The 14,751-nt window shown below is 32.2% G+C and overlaps 1 protein-coding gene and 1 long non-coding RNA gene across 2 annotated transcripts; both read right to left on the bottom strand.

The window, feature by feature from the left end:
• Window positions 1–6,385: 6,385 nt before the first annotated feature.
• LOC121222459 (uncharacterized) lies at window positions 6,386–8,321 on the bottom strand. The gene is made up of 2 exons (XM_041103275.1): window positions 7,181–8,321; window positions 6,386–6,779 (listed from the first exon to the last, which is right to left on the bottom strand). The coding sequence occupies exon 1, from the start codon at window positions 8,319–8,321 to the stop codon at window positions 7,470–7,472; it is 852 nt and encodes a 283-aa protein (XP_040959209.1). The 3' UTR covers window positions 6,386–6,779; window positions 7,181–7,469.
• A 4,700-nt stretch (window positions 8,322–13,021) lies between these two features.
• On the bottom strand, window positions 13,022–13,979 carry LOC107916215 (uncharacterized). The gene is made up of 2 exons (XR_001689423.2): window positions 13,750–13,979; window positions 13,022–13,415 (listed from the first exon to the last, which is right to left on the bottom strand). It is a non-coding gene; the product is annotated as an uncharacterized lncRNA (long non-coding RNA).
• Between the last annotated feature and the right edge of the window lie 772 nt (window positions 13,980–14,751).

Raw genomic sequence — 14,751 nt, 5'->3', positions numbered from 1 at the left:
TAAATACATTTATTATTAGCCATATTGATGGTGAAGTTTTTAAATACACATGTACAAACATGTTGACAAAATGACAGGTTCTTAAGTTATATTTAAAAAATAAAATAAATGGTAATTGTAATATATTTTGGGTTAGTATTTGGTACACTAGTAGTGTATTTTTTTATTCTACAAGTAGTCTCAAAAAATTGCCATGTGTTTTTTTTAATGTATATTTTAATATTTTATTATATTTGTATAGAACACTTGTCAACCCCTTAACCCGTGGAGTCTAAAAACTCCACTAGCAGTATAACAAATATTTTCCCATATATTTTTAGCTTGCTTGTGAAATAAAAATGAAAGGTATATAACAAATTTAGCTCCTAACTTCATCTCTTTTGTCACTATAGTCGTAGTTCTTCGTTTTGTATTACTTTGACCATCAACCTTTAAATTTGAATCAAATTGTTTTTTTATGGAGAAATAGACTAAATTATTAAATTTAACTACAACGAAGTGTTTGCCCATGTGGCAGTTCACATATACTTTATAAATTTTCAAAATAATTAATAAAATTTTTCAATATTTTCAATAAAATTTACAAAAATAATTATGCATGTCCACAATCAAGTACACATAGATTGCCACACAAACTAGTTAAAATTTTAATAATTGAATTAACTTGTTAACTTAAAGAAAAACAATTTGGGCCAAAGTATTCCAAAAATAGTAGGATCAAAGAAATGAAAAAGGATTGTTATCCCATACATCGTTTAATAGAATAGAAAAACACCACAAGCCGACGTAAAAGGATATCATTTGCATTTAGGATAGTGGGTGCAGCCCAGATCCAGACATTCTTGACCCATCAAAGTAAATCTATTTAAGCTTTTTTCTTTCCGGTTACTATTACCTGCACAAGAGTCAGGCCCAATATCATTATTTGATGAAGGAATAAAAATATTGGATCGAGGTCCCATTGTTGCTTCAATCCTTTCTTTCAATTGGATTGATTTTTAAAAATAATAATACGCATAATGTTAAATTTAATTTTTAATATTTACACTTTCTTTTTATCAATTTATCATTTGTCTTTTTTCAGTTGGATTTGATAATTAACCTTTTAAGAAGAGTTAATTTACCATTTTTTAACGGAATTGTTGACTAGAACATTAATTTTTTAATGATGTTGGCATGAAAACCCTCGTGACAGTTCACATATATTTCATGCTGACATAATACAATTGGTCTCATCAATAAAATTTTTTAAAATTATAAAAATATTCAAAAAAAAAGTATGAAGTACATATGGATTGTCATGTTTAAAAGTTTAACATTTTAGCCAATATTTTTGTTAAAACAACAACAATTTAATTTTTTAAAAGGTTAATGATCAAATTCAACTATTTTTATAAGATTAAGGGTCTAATTTTGCTAAAAAATAATAATAGGGGCAAACTAAAAAAATGTAAAATTTAAAGGCTAAATTTATCATTATGCCAAAAATTTAAGTATTAGATATTTGATTTTCATTTAAAATTATTTATTAAGATTTTTTAAAAGGTTAAGGGTCCAATTTAGCTAAAAAATAATAATAGGGGCAAATTGAAAAAAATATGTAAATTTTAAAGGCTAAATTTATCATTATGCCAAAAATTTATATATCTGATTTTGATTTTGATATAAAATTATTTATTAAGATTTGTCCAGTGGTTAAAATTTTCTTCTAGCATTTAAATAATACGGGCTTAAACTTTGTCATCCATTTCTCACTCTCTCAATATTATAATGATAAAATTTTTATATAAATTTATATAGAGATATAATTATTTTTTTGGGTGGGATAATATTATGTAAAATTCAAGTAATTTTATAAGCTTCCATAACCTTTTGTATTATGAATATATTTAACTTTGTGATTGCCATATTGTATGTTCTATTAATAGGAGATAAGTGTGATTCAACATGCTCGAACCTATATCCTCTTGCATTGGCAACAATATTGATGTCAACTGAATTAAGATTCAGCTGTAAAAAAAATTCAGTCATTAAATATTATTAACAAAAATAAAATATTGAATCGATATGATAGAAGATATTAGGTTGATTTAAAATTGTTTGTGTATGACAAATACAATTATATTGAGAATTTTAACGAATAACTTTTAATAAATGAAAATTTACATAAATAATTGTAGTTGTTTACTTGAAAGTTAGATTTTTCAAATGGTAGTTGCTATTATTATTATTATTATTATTATTATTATTATTAAAGGTGGATGTCCATATTTTAATCCGATAAAACTCCCTCATTTATTATAAAAGTAAATATGTAAGTTGCTTAATGTATGTGTTAACGAAGCACTTAAGCTTCATTTACATGTGTTGCATTAAATGACAATGAATTATAAATAGAGCCCTTGTATGAGTGAAATGATATACGAGAAAATTCTCTGTTGATTTAATCTATTATTTACTTTAAATATTTTTTTATTTGATTATTTTATAACATTATTATTATGATTAAGTTTTAAAAATAAATAATTTTTTTAAAAAATAAACTAACTATTTAACTTTATTTTTAAAAAAAATTGTAAATTAGGATTAGTTTTATTATATTTTCAATTGAATTGATTTATTCTGACACCAAACTCAATTACATTGAATTTTTTCTAGTTTCTTGTCAAGAATCAACTTCCTATGTGATATTGTAGTCAACATCGAAAAAGAAGCTTATGATCTTAATTTGGAAAATTAAGTACTGAATTTACTATAAGATTATTTGATATATTAATAAAAATTAAGTATTGTATAGTTATTTTTTATAATAATAAATTTTGATTTTTGAAAATTCATTATTTCATAAATTTAGATAGATCTATTCGAGGGTTGAGTTTCTCATCAAGGCCTAGAGGTCTGCTCGAAATTTGGGAGAGTTTGGTCAAAAAAATTAGACCTGTTTGAAAGGTCTAATCTCGACCTGATCCGACCATTTTTTACTTTGTAATATTGTATATATTTTAATTTTATATACTATGTAATTTATAACACATAAAAAATTAAATCTATAGTAATATATAATACTACTATAATGGAACCATTAAAAAAATTAAGATGTTTATATATAAAATTATAATAAATAAAAATATATAAAATTATTAAATATTAAACTAAAATAAATATAAATATATTTTTTAAAAAATATGGGTAGGCTTAAAATGGGCTTAGATTAGCAAATACATCTAACATTTACCTATACCAGGAACCTATGTACATGCCATACTAAACGAAATACATGTTAAGCAAGTTTATTGCTACTGCTATGATCTGTTATAAGCATGATAATTGCTACTGTATATACTTGTTATAAACATGTTAATACTACCATACTAATCTGTTATAGTATGTCATGTTGCATTGCATGGGGTGAGACAGTAAGAACGGAGAAAGTATTAGCAGCTTGTCTGCATCGATTTGTGGTTTATTCACACCGTACTAGTAGCTTTAAACTACAAATATGTCACAACATATTAGCAGCTTGTCTGCGAAAACTTTTTATTGAAAACTTCGATGGTAGATCCACCTTTTTATTTCAAGTGGTTCATCCACAGTGAAATAAAATAAAAAGATTTCTGGGAAAATTTACTCTTATTTTTCAGTACAACTCTTCTACAATATATATGCGTACATAATTCAAAAAATAGAAGAAGATAACAACTACTTACAGCTGGAAAAAAGTATTCTACAGCTAAATAAATTTAAAACAGTTCAAAGATATTCTAAATCTACAATTCTGTTGTAAACAGGAATTCTGTTATGAACAGAATTCTTATCTCAGTCTAACACTCCCCCTCAAGTGGAATTGCGGGATCACACACTTTCAACTTGTTCAATACATGTTCAAATGCTTTTCCAGTAACTGCTTTTGTAAGAATATCAGCATGTTGATCTTCAGACTTGACAAAAGGAAATACTACTGCACCAGTATCCAATTTTTCCTTGATAAAATGTCGATCTATTTCCACATGTTTTGTTCGATCATGCTGCACCGGATTCTCTGAAATACTTATTGCAGCATTGTTATCACAGTTTATTCTGCATGTTCCCTTTACTGGAAAACCTATTTCTGCTAACAGCTTTCGAAGCCACGAACTTCAGTCAGCCCTCTTGCGATCCCTCGGAACTCTGCTTCTGCACTTGAAAGAGCCACTACTTTCTGTTTCTTACTCTTCCATGTTACCAAATTACCTCCAACAAAAGTAAAATAACCAGACGTGGATCTCCTATCAACTGGATTTCCTGCCCAGTCAGCATCAGTATATGCTTCTATGTCCAAATGACCATTCTTCTGAAATAGAACTCCTCTCCCTAGTGTTCCTTTCAGATATCAAACCACTCTCAATGCAGCCTCCATATGATCATTCTGAGGCTTGTGCATAAATTGACTTAGTACCCCCCACAGCATATGCTATATCAGGCCTTGTGTGTGACAGATATATCAACTTCCCGATGAGATGCTGATATCGGTTTTGATCCACCGATTCTGCACCCTCAACTATATGTAGTCGATGATTCACTGCTATTGGAGTATCCACAGGTCGACAGTCCAACATTCCAGTCTCTGCCAGTAAATCCAATATATACTTCCGCAGTGAAATAAAGATCCCACGCTGTGATCTGAGAACTTCAATCCCAAGAAAATATTTCAAGTTTCCAAAATCCTTCATCTCAAACTCCTGGAAGAGATTTCTTCTAAGTTGAACTATTTCATCAGTATCATCACCAGTGATTATCATATCATCAACATAGATAATCAAGCATGTAACTAGGCCTTGTCTCCTTTTAACAAATAATGTATAATCGGAGTTACTTTGATAGTATCCATAATTTTTCATTGCCACTGTAAATCTCCCAAACCATGCTCGTGGTGACTGCTTCAATCCATATAAAGCCTTTTTAATCGACACACATCTTGAGAATGAAAACCCTTTGAAAAACCAGGTGGTGGTTCCATGTATACTTCTTCCACTAGATCTCCATGAAGAAACGCATTCTTCACATCAAATTGATGAAGTGCCCAATCTCGATTAGCAGCGACTGAGAATAATACTCTCAATGTATCAATCTTAGCCACCGGTGAGAAAGTCTCAGAATAGTCCACGCCATACGTCTGAGTATATCCTTTAGCTACTAATCTCGCTTTGTACCACTCAACAGACCCATCAGCTTTGTGTTTCACTGTGAAAACCCATCTACATCCCACTGGTTTCTTCCCTGATGGAAGCACACACTTATCCCATGTTCCATTTTTCATTAATGCATCCATCTCCACTACCATAGCATTCCTCCACTCATCCTTCTTCAATGCTTCCTCCACAGTTCTTGGTAGAACTTCAGAATAGACTGCTGTAGCATATGCATTAGCTACTGAGGACAATCTCCCCCTGACTACATTTGCCACTGGATACATTGACTTTCTGGGCTTATACTCTGGTTCATATCGTTTTGGGGGAATACCTCGAGTACTCCTGGGAGGCAACACATATCTATTCTCTTCCAAATTAGACTCAGGCGCATTATCCTGAGATTCTACATGAATAACTTCACCAGTGGGAGTATCAACAGAGTCGGGGGTACTTACCTCTTGGATATCCAGTGGGGTCACCTCAGCAGGCTCTAGAGATGGGTTCTGTCCTTTGTGAACTTGGGGCTCAATAGTGCTTGACCAAACTGGATTTGGTAGCGAAATACAACTCAGCAGTTCTGTCTGATTCTCCCCCTGACTGCTGGTGTGGTTGGTATAGAAGAACTCTGTTTCAAGAAAATCACAATCCATCGTTGTATAGAGACGACGAGTGGATGGATGATAACACCTATACCCCTTTTTTGAACCCCATACCCAACAAATACACATTTTAATGAACATGGATTAAACTTATTTCGATCAGTTTTGGGAATATGAACAAATGCAGAACAACCAAAAATACGAGGTGGAAGGACAAGAGTGGAGGGAATACTCACATGTTTTGCTAACTCTTGGAGGGGTGTTTGGAGACTTAAGATTTTTTTAAGAAGTCTGTTGATAAGGTAAACAGACGTTGCAACTGCCTCTGGCCAAAAAAATTTAGGAACATGTGATTCAAGCATAAGTGCTTGCGTCATTTCTAGAATAAAATGGTTTTTTCGCTCAGCTACCCCATTTTGTTGTGGAGTATGTGCACATGAAGTTTGATGGATGATTCCCTTCTTAGAAAAAAAAAATTTAGCGTAGAATTAACATATTCACCCCCTTTATCAGATCGAAGAATTTGTACTGAGGTTTTATATTGAGTAAGTACCATGTTATAAAATTCAATAAACTTAGAAGCTACTTCAGATTTGTGTCTTAAAAAATATACCCAAGTGACACGAGAACAGTCATCGATAAACAAAACAAAATACTGAAAACCAGAGTTTGACATAGAAGACCCAGAATATGATGCTGGACCCCATACATCAGAATGAACAAGAGAGAAAACTGACTCTACTCTAGTATTAGATGGACTATATGACTGTTTATGACTCTTTGAAAATTTACAAGTTTCACAAGACAAAGAACTACCACTAGAAAATAACTGAGGAAAAAGATTTTGAAGATAGCCTATTGACGGATGACCTAGACGTCGATGCCATAACCACCGTTGTCTTTCAACACTTCCTTGAGCTAGTACTGCAGCCCCATGTTGAGCCACATCATCCACATAGTATAACCCATCTCTTTCAGTGCCACGCCCAATCACCTTCCCCGACTGAATATCCTGTAAAAGGTAAAAACCAGAAAACATTAGCACCATACAATTCAATTCTTTCGTAACATGACTTATGGAGAGTAGTTTGCAAGATAAATTTGGGACATGGAGACAATTCTTCAACTTCAAAGACGGTGATAATTCTATTGTTCCCGCTCCATGTACTGGAGACACTCCACCATTAGCACTCAGTATTGATACTTTCGTAGGAACAGTACTACTTATCAAATCACTTTGGTCATAGGTCATTGTATCAGTTGCACCGCAATTAAACAACCATTGGGAATTTTTTTGTGATCTGGATACACATATATTTGCAGCACCAACATGGGATTTAAAACATGGAGAGGGTAACAAACTTTTGGAATCAATAAGTGGGGGGTTGGAAAAATAATTTCCAGCCCCTTTACCTATGTTAGAGAACATATTTCTGCCTTCTTCAATCCCGGCTGCCTGATTTGCACCTCCTATGTTTTCTCCCATTTGTTCTCCTGTCCCAACGTTGTTGTCTTGGCTAGTTGCTGCAGCTGCTGACCCTGTTGGCTGTCGTTCCTTCTGACGTGCTTTCTAACCATCGGGGAACCCGATTATATGGTAGCATTCTTCCTTCGAGTGTCGATGTTTTCCACAGTGAGAGCACCATAATTTAGAGCGATCTACACCTCCACTACATCGTGAGAAAGCTTTACCAACATCCTATCATGGCTTGGTGGAATAGCTTTGTCCAGTGGATACCTTCTCTGTCACTGATTTTCCTCCTTCCGAAGCGGCCACCAATGATGAAAGTAGGCCAGCTCCAACTCCTGAGGTGACTGCCGATGATAGATTTCCAGTCATAGCTTTTCGACGATCTCGTTCCCTTCGAATTGTTGCATAGGCTGCCTCTGAGGTAGGTAAAGGTTCTGTTTTCAGCAAATCTCTTTTATCTGAATCAAATTCTTCTCCAATTCCAGCGAGAAATTGATACAATTTCTGGTTCGATCTGAGTTTATTAAACATTGTGATGTCATCTGCACAAATCATAGGATTAGGTTGTCTGACTTCTATCTCCCGCCATAGTCTCTGCAATTTACTGTAATAAACCTCCAATGTATCTGTGCCTTGTTTCATTGTGTTTGCTCGAACCGTAAGATCAAACAATTGAACTCCTTCCCGTCCCTGACTGTAGGTTGTAGCCAGACCATCCCATAAATCCTTGGCTGTTGGATACTCTGCATAGTCTGTAATTAACTCAGCTTCCATATTATCTAGCATCCAAGAACATACTAACAGGTCTGTTTGCTCCCATTTAGTATAGTCCAAGGTGCTTTTCTCTGGTGGTGCTGGAACTCCAGTGATGTGCCTTAACTGTCCTCTACTTCCGATTGCCATTCTCATCAAGCGTGCCCAAAGAGAGTAATTATATTGATTTAATTTTGTGCTTAGCGTAACTGTATGATGACTTTGTAATGATTGTTGTGGCTGCAGATTTTGCAAGACTCTTGTCAATTGATCTGCCAAACTCGTTTCGGTCTGGTCTGTTTGACCGCCAATCACTGCTACTCCTTTCATCTTCCATCACTAAGATATAATATATGATGGTTGCCGATAATTCAAATCCTAGGAAATCGAACCTGGCTCTGACACCATGAAATAAAATAAAAAGATTTCTGGGAAAATTTACTCTTATTTTTCTGTACAACTCTTCTACAATATATATGCGTACATAATTCAAAAAATAGAAGAAGATAACAACTACTTACAGCTGGAAAAAAATATTCTACAGCTAAATAAATTTAAAACAGTTCAAAGATATTCTAAATCTACAATTCTGTTGTAAACAGGAATTCTGTTATGAACAGAATTCTTATCTCAGTCTAACACACAGCGCATTAGTAACTTTTATCTGCATCGAATAGGGGTTTATCTACACCGAACTAGCAGTTCATCTGCACGTTTAGTGGTTTATCCACACTATGGTGTAAAGGTAGAGGAGTTCTGGGGAAATCTTACTGTGGAATGTAGCGGAGTTGGGTAGCACTTTTTTTCTTAAACTGAAACCCCATTGCATTCATTAGCATGTACATACAAAATCGAGAATTTCTGAGATCTTGTGCTGAATTGATCCGCAATAATGATACTCTAAATTGTTGTTCAATGACGATTATTTTTACGCCTTATTAATCAATACATTATATCTGTTGTTTGCACTAAATTATCTTGTGATGGAACTCACGCTGAGCGTCATAGCTCATTGCCCTTTTATTTCCATCTCTACATATAACCCACCAGGTTAGGACGCGGACATGACATCTGAAGGGTCTCGACTCGGTTTTGTTTATTAAAATATTTTGGAAATTATTATTTGATATTTTTATTATTAAGGGGTTGTATTGTTTTATTTTTAACTGTGGCATGCATGAGAATTAGAATTTGTTTTCTTTCGGCATGCATGACATTTAATTTGAGTTTAAGACATCGAAATATGAATATTAATTAATTATGCATGAACTTCGATTTTTATTAAAAATACAAAATATGATCACTTTTCTGCTACTAGATTACAAATAAATTTTGAGTAATAAATAAATTAGAAATTAACTAAGTTTTCAAAAGTAGTCATCGTTACCAGTAAAATGTTAAACTTAATCGGTTTTATTAACTCGTGAGTTTTTATGAAAATAGGCTAAGTTTTCTTCTTAAGTAAACAAATATTTTAAAATAACTGTTTATAAACTCCGATAGCTTACTAGGCCATCTCAGTGGCCAATATAATCTCTAGAATTTAATTCTAACATCTAAATCAGATTGAAAAAGTTACACAACTTATAGCAAAATTTAACCGACAAATAAAGATTAAACTCTAAACTTTTATCAATCAACTTAAAACTTACGCAAATTGGACCACTAAACCAATGAGGTGATGGGGAAATAATAATAGGTTAGAAGAACACAAAGATGGTAAAAAGCTTGAAAAAGAAATGGGGGCCAAAGTTTGGAATACCAAACATAGAAGCGTTGAAAATAGGGTAGGAGAGAATGATGATGAGGGAGGGGTGGTGCTCCCTTCAAATATGGATTCAACATTCAAACTTTAGCTTTTAGTATTTTATTATTTTGTCACATTCTTCCTCCTAATTCACTGCCAAAAATAACACTTCCAAGTAAATAAGTGGCTCAGTGTCTTAGCCCTAGCCTGAATCAGAGTTAAAAGCACCCACTTGTGGACACAATCATTTTGTGCTTGAAATTTCACCCTCCCTTTTCGCTGCTCAAAATATTCTAACAATCATAATAATAACAACTATGTACTGCCCCTTTTGACATCTTTCACAACACAATGTTAATTTAATTTATATTTTTTGATTTGAACTTTAATAATTATGGTTACTTTTTTATGATTTAGTAAAAAAAATCTCAATGTTTTTCTTTTCCCCCCTAAATCTAACATGTACGGATTACTAGTGTTGGAAAGAAGTTATTAATCCAGTTGCTTAAAGGGTGGCTTTCAATGTCACCATTATGAAAAGCAAAAGAGGCTGCCATGATAATGTCCCACTATTGAAGTATTGCAATTCCGGGCTAACTCGGATAAGAAATCATTCATCTAATTTAGATTTTGTGTAATTATATAAATATAAATTTGATTTTAATTTTAACTTTTAATATTCACACCATTTTATTTTTATTTATTAATATGAAAATAATCGGTTTTTATTTATACTATGTTTTGTAGAAGTATTTTTTTATACATGTTTTAGTATATGGATTAGTAATAAACTAATTTAATTGATAATATTTAGTCACTCTTATGACTTATTTTAGCAAAAAGAGGGGAAAAAATTCGCTTACTTTGTGGAGATTTTATATTTTACAAGAGATTTTACTCATATTTCAAAATTGAAATTGAAATTTGTATTAACTATTCCTTATTTTATGTCTACCTATTATAGCAATATGTAATAAATAAGCTTTTTCCTCATGTTATTATATTAATCACCAAACAAGATATAAGTATGTAAAACTGAATCAAACTCAAATTTTCTTATATGCAGTTACTTAAGATCAAAGTTCACACATCGTATTGTATATTAGATTAAAATAAAAATAAATGTGTAGTTTTTGGAGCTTGAAAATAGTAGCAGCAGCACAAACTTTCTTTGAGGATGTGGGTGGGGAGTTCAAAATAAAAGAATATATATAAGTATTTTGTACAATATCTTTGTAACTAGAGTATTACAAAAAGATAGTTATTTGATATAAAAACTTTATAAACGAGTTATTACATTTATTTAGATATTTAAAATTTTGAAAACATTTATTACATTTTAAACATATTTGTCACATCCTAGCATGAGATAATTTTCGTAAATGAATTTGGGTGTGATTTCGAGGAAGGTATACGTGTGTGTTGGTTTGTGAAGTCTACATCTTTGGTAATTGTATATACGCCTTGATGTTTTCATGTCCCTTTCAAAATGGCTGTTAGATTAACATCATAGCTGGGGACATATATATTTATGTTGCATCAATATATTCTCTTTAGGTAGGGCTATGCTATTTTATTTTCTTATATGTTGCAAATTACTTGAGGTGATAGGTTGGGTAAACCAAGTCATTATTTGAGCCTAACTGCCTCTATAAAGTTATTTTATGATGCTGACATTTTTCCCGTGTAGCATTAGGAATCTCGGGAGTTAATCATATGAAGTTGAGTTGTAAAAATCAGAGTAGTAACGCTAGGTATAATTCAATAATATATTTTCTTGTAAGTACCCTAATCCTTGCTCGAATTGCCTTCTTACCATCTAGGTTTTGTGTTGATTTTTGAGTTCCTTAAATTATAATTTAAGTATAATTCAATAATATATCCGCATGAATTAGGGATTCATTGACGCTTTTGACATCGTTTAAAGAAACCCGAAATGCAACAATTTTAATGTATACATGGCAAGAAATACAATATCTTTTAAATAAGATTTTAAGTTTTGAATTTAGAAAACAATATTCAAAGAGCTTTATACTCTATTTAAGAGATTGTTTCGACTTCAAATTTAATCAAGGTGTAACGTGACTATCAAATTATTTTAAATCTAAAAAAAAAAGTTTTTTTATAAGAGTTAAAAGACTCATCATCCAAACATATATATTTACATATTTGTGTGGTTTAGAATTAGATGGATGAGCGTACAGTTGAAATCACTTTGGATTCCTTTGAATTTTGGGTTTATTAAGATTTATATATTACATTTAGTTATGATTTTTCAAAATTACCATTTTACAAAATATGTATTATAATAGAAATAAACATTCCCAAGAGTTCACCTTTTCTTTTTCCTTTGGTCAGGACAAGAGTTATTAATCAAACAGCCTGTCTTAAATCAACAAGTTGATGATTAAAGTGGTAGCAATTTCATCCCTACAAAAGTAAGCATTTTTGAGAAGTTTCTTGTAAGGAGGGTTAAATGCTTCCGGTCCCATCCCATAAGGATTACTCTGGACTCTGGAGTCCAACATATGAAGAAATGGCATGAAGAAGAGCTATGGGTGAAGGGATAAAATTGGATCTTTTTATGTTTGATTTTCTGAAATTATATGTATAAGCTTATTGTACTGAATTAGTGATGAGTAATGTTACCAACTGAAGTTTTAAAGTGTATTTGGGGTTATATTGCCAAATTTAGTACGTTAATCCCACTTGTCTTGCATTAAAGAAGAAACTGAATTAAAAAGATAGTCATCAAATTAAGGAAATCAACTCTGTTTTCTCTTTCCCAAAAAGTCATCGAATTAAGGAAATTAACTCTGTTTTCTCTTTCCCTTTTTGGCTTCCTTTTGTCACTGAAAGTGAAAAAAAAATCCCTCCAATCCCTACAGTAGGGTAACAGCTTTTATTAAATAACTCGGGGGTTTTTTTTTTAAAAAAAAAAGAAGAAGTTTTATCGTTGAAAAATATGGAAAAAGAAAACGCCAATAATACAGTGGATATATGTTAAGGATGTTATGGTAGAAAAAAGAAAAAGGCATTAGAGAAAGTCACGAGGAGAAGCTCTTACAGAACCAGCCACAGATCTGAAGAGAATATTTAGTTTTTGTTCTCGCGCAGCTTAGACCAACGACAAATAAAACAACGAAACTGGTGCCTGCAAAAGCATATTTTCTGCCACACACACACCCACATAATAACAATTGATATTGATGGCTTTATATCCTGTCCAAAATATAAAAACATACCCCTAAACATAATATTATGCTTATACAAAACGAAGACATTAAAAGATTTTCACCATTTCATTCCCAAAGATATGCAAAAAGAATATTCAGAAAAACCTAGAAAAGGAATTGGCATATGATTTGACCATTTCAAAGTTACAAACAGCTCAGGAGGGATAGACAAGGAAGGAGAAGAAGAGTTGGAAATACTGGACTGGGTCTTACAAGGTCAAGAAAAGGTCTTACAAGGTCAAGAAGATGAATATTTTATATTTAAAAAAAGAAAAAAAATACTAAGAAATTAAAATACAAAAAGAAGCTCAGGTAGGATAGCACCAAATTAAGATGAACAAGTGGCAATGGAGGTGGCAGCTGCACCGAATTGGAATTCATTCTTCAGCAGTACTTGCTTGACCTTCATCATCATAATCCCATCCATCAGTGCTGGTTGATCTGCATGTATATATGCATATAAAAAAACAGAATATGAATTCTGCATATTTAACTTCGTCTTGTAGCAACAATATAAGATGAAAGAGCTCTGAGAGTGGTTTCATTTAAAATGGAAAAAAAAGTTTTTTTTTTAATTTTTAATTTTTATTTATTTCAATCATGAGGTGTTTGAATTGAAGCAGCTGAAAGTGCAAAAGAATATGTTACACAGGCCTTTATGAACATGAGAAGAAATGATGATACCCCAGAGAAAAGAAAAAGAAGGAAAAAGATGAGAGCTTTGACATTCTTTACATATAAAAACAAAGCTTCTTTTTTGTTTGAAATTTCATACCGTGTGGAAGGTTGTGTATTGCTTTTTTCTCTGAAAGCTTTTTTTTTTCCTCCATATTCTTTTGAGGAAATTATTAGGAGAGGGAAAGTTGAAATCTCTTTGTAAGAGAAAACTGAAAAAAGTGAGAGATGGGGTTTGGCTTATAAAGCCGTAACTCTGAGATTGAGAGAAAAAGGAAGAGATTTCATGGGTAGCCCATGGATCTCAATGTAACAAATCCAGACAAATACAAAAACTGAAATATTTTAACTTAATTTAAATATTTTAATTACTATTTCTATTAACTTTCCAATACTCATTATTTAAATTTATTTTATTTGTGATGAGGGGAAGTTGATTTCTTTTTTTTAAAGAAATCGAGTTGATGGACCTTTTAATACATTTGTATTGTCTTTGAGTTGAGTTAAAATTTTATCTCTAGACTCCATCGAGAGCTTGAGTTTGAGGTGAGATTGATGGAGCGGAAGTGTCTCGTTAGATCAAGCTATGCATCACACACAAGCTACCTATCGAGTTGACATGTATATCTCGTGCTCGATAGAAAACGGTGAACCTCACCTTTGACTCCGACTCTCAACGGAGTTAAGAGTCAAATCCTCTCCTACTTACCTGAGAATAATAATAACTTTTTAAAGCATCTCAAACAACTCAATCGGAGGAATCTATCTTCCCCCAACATACATAGGTACAGAAAATTATATATACAGAAATTGCAAACATATTGCAAGAGCCAGCCCTATTCAATTCAATACACGTAACTGAGACCCGTCTTACATACAACATAATGACTTTTCTTAAAAAAAAAACAAAAAACGAAGGTACATGTAATTCAATTGGCATGGAGGATTAAGAACACAAAGGTCAATTGATAAGCCAAATTACCTAAAACCCAATATGTGGGTCATGACCATGTGGCAGCTACAGGTCCGTCGGTCAATTACAGAATTTTAATGTGAAATTTTATCAATTTATTTTACGTACCACTTTAAATGGAAATATTAC

The sequence above is a fragment of the Gossypium hirsutum genome, chromosome D10 (assembly GCF_007990345.1).
Source record: "Gossypium hirsutum isolate 1008001.06 chromosome D10, Gossypium_hirsutum_v2.1, whole genome shotgun sequence".
Lineage (NCBI taxonomy): Eukaryota > Viridiplantae > Streptophyta > Magnoliopsida > Malvales > Malvaceae > Gossypium > Gossypium hirsutum.
Note: the sequence above shows the minus strand (reverse complement) of the source record. Positions and strands in the feature narration are given on the sequence as shown.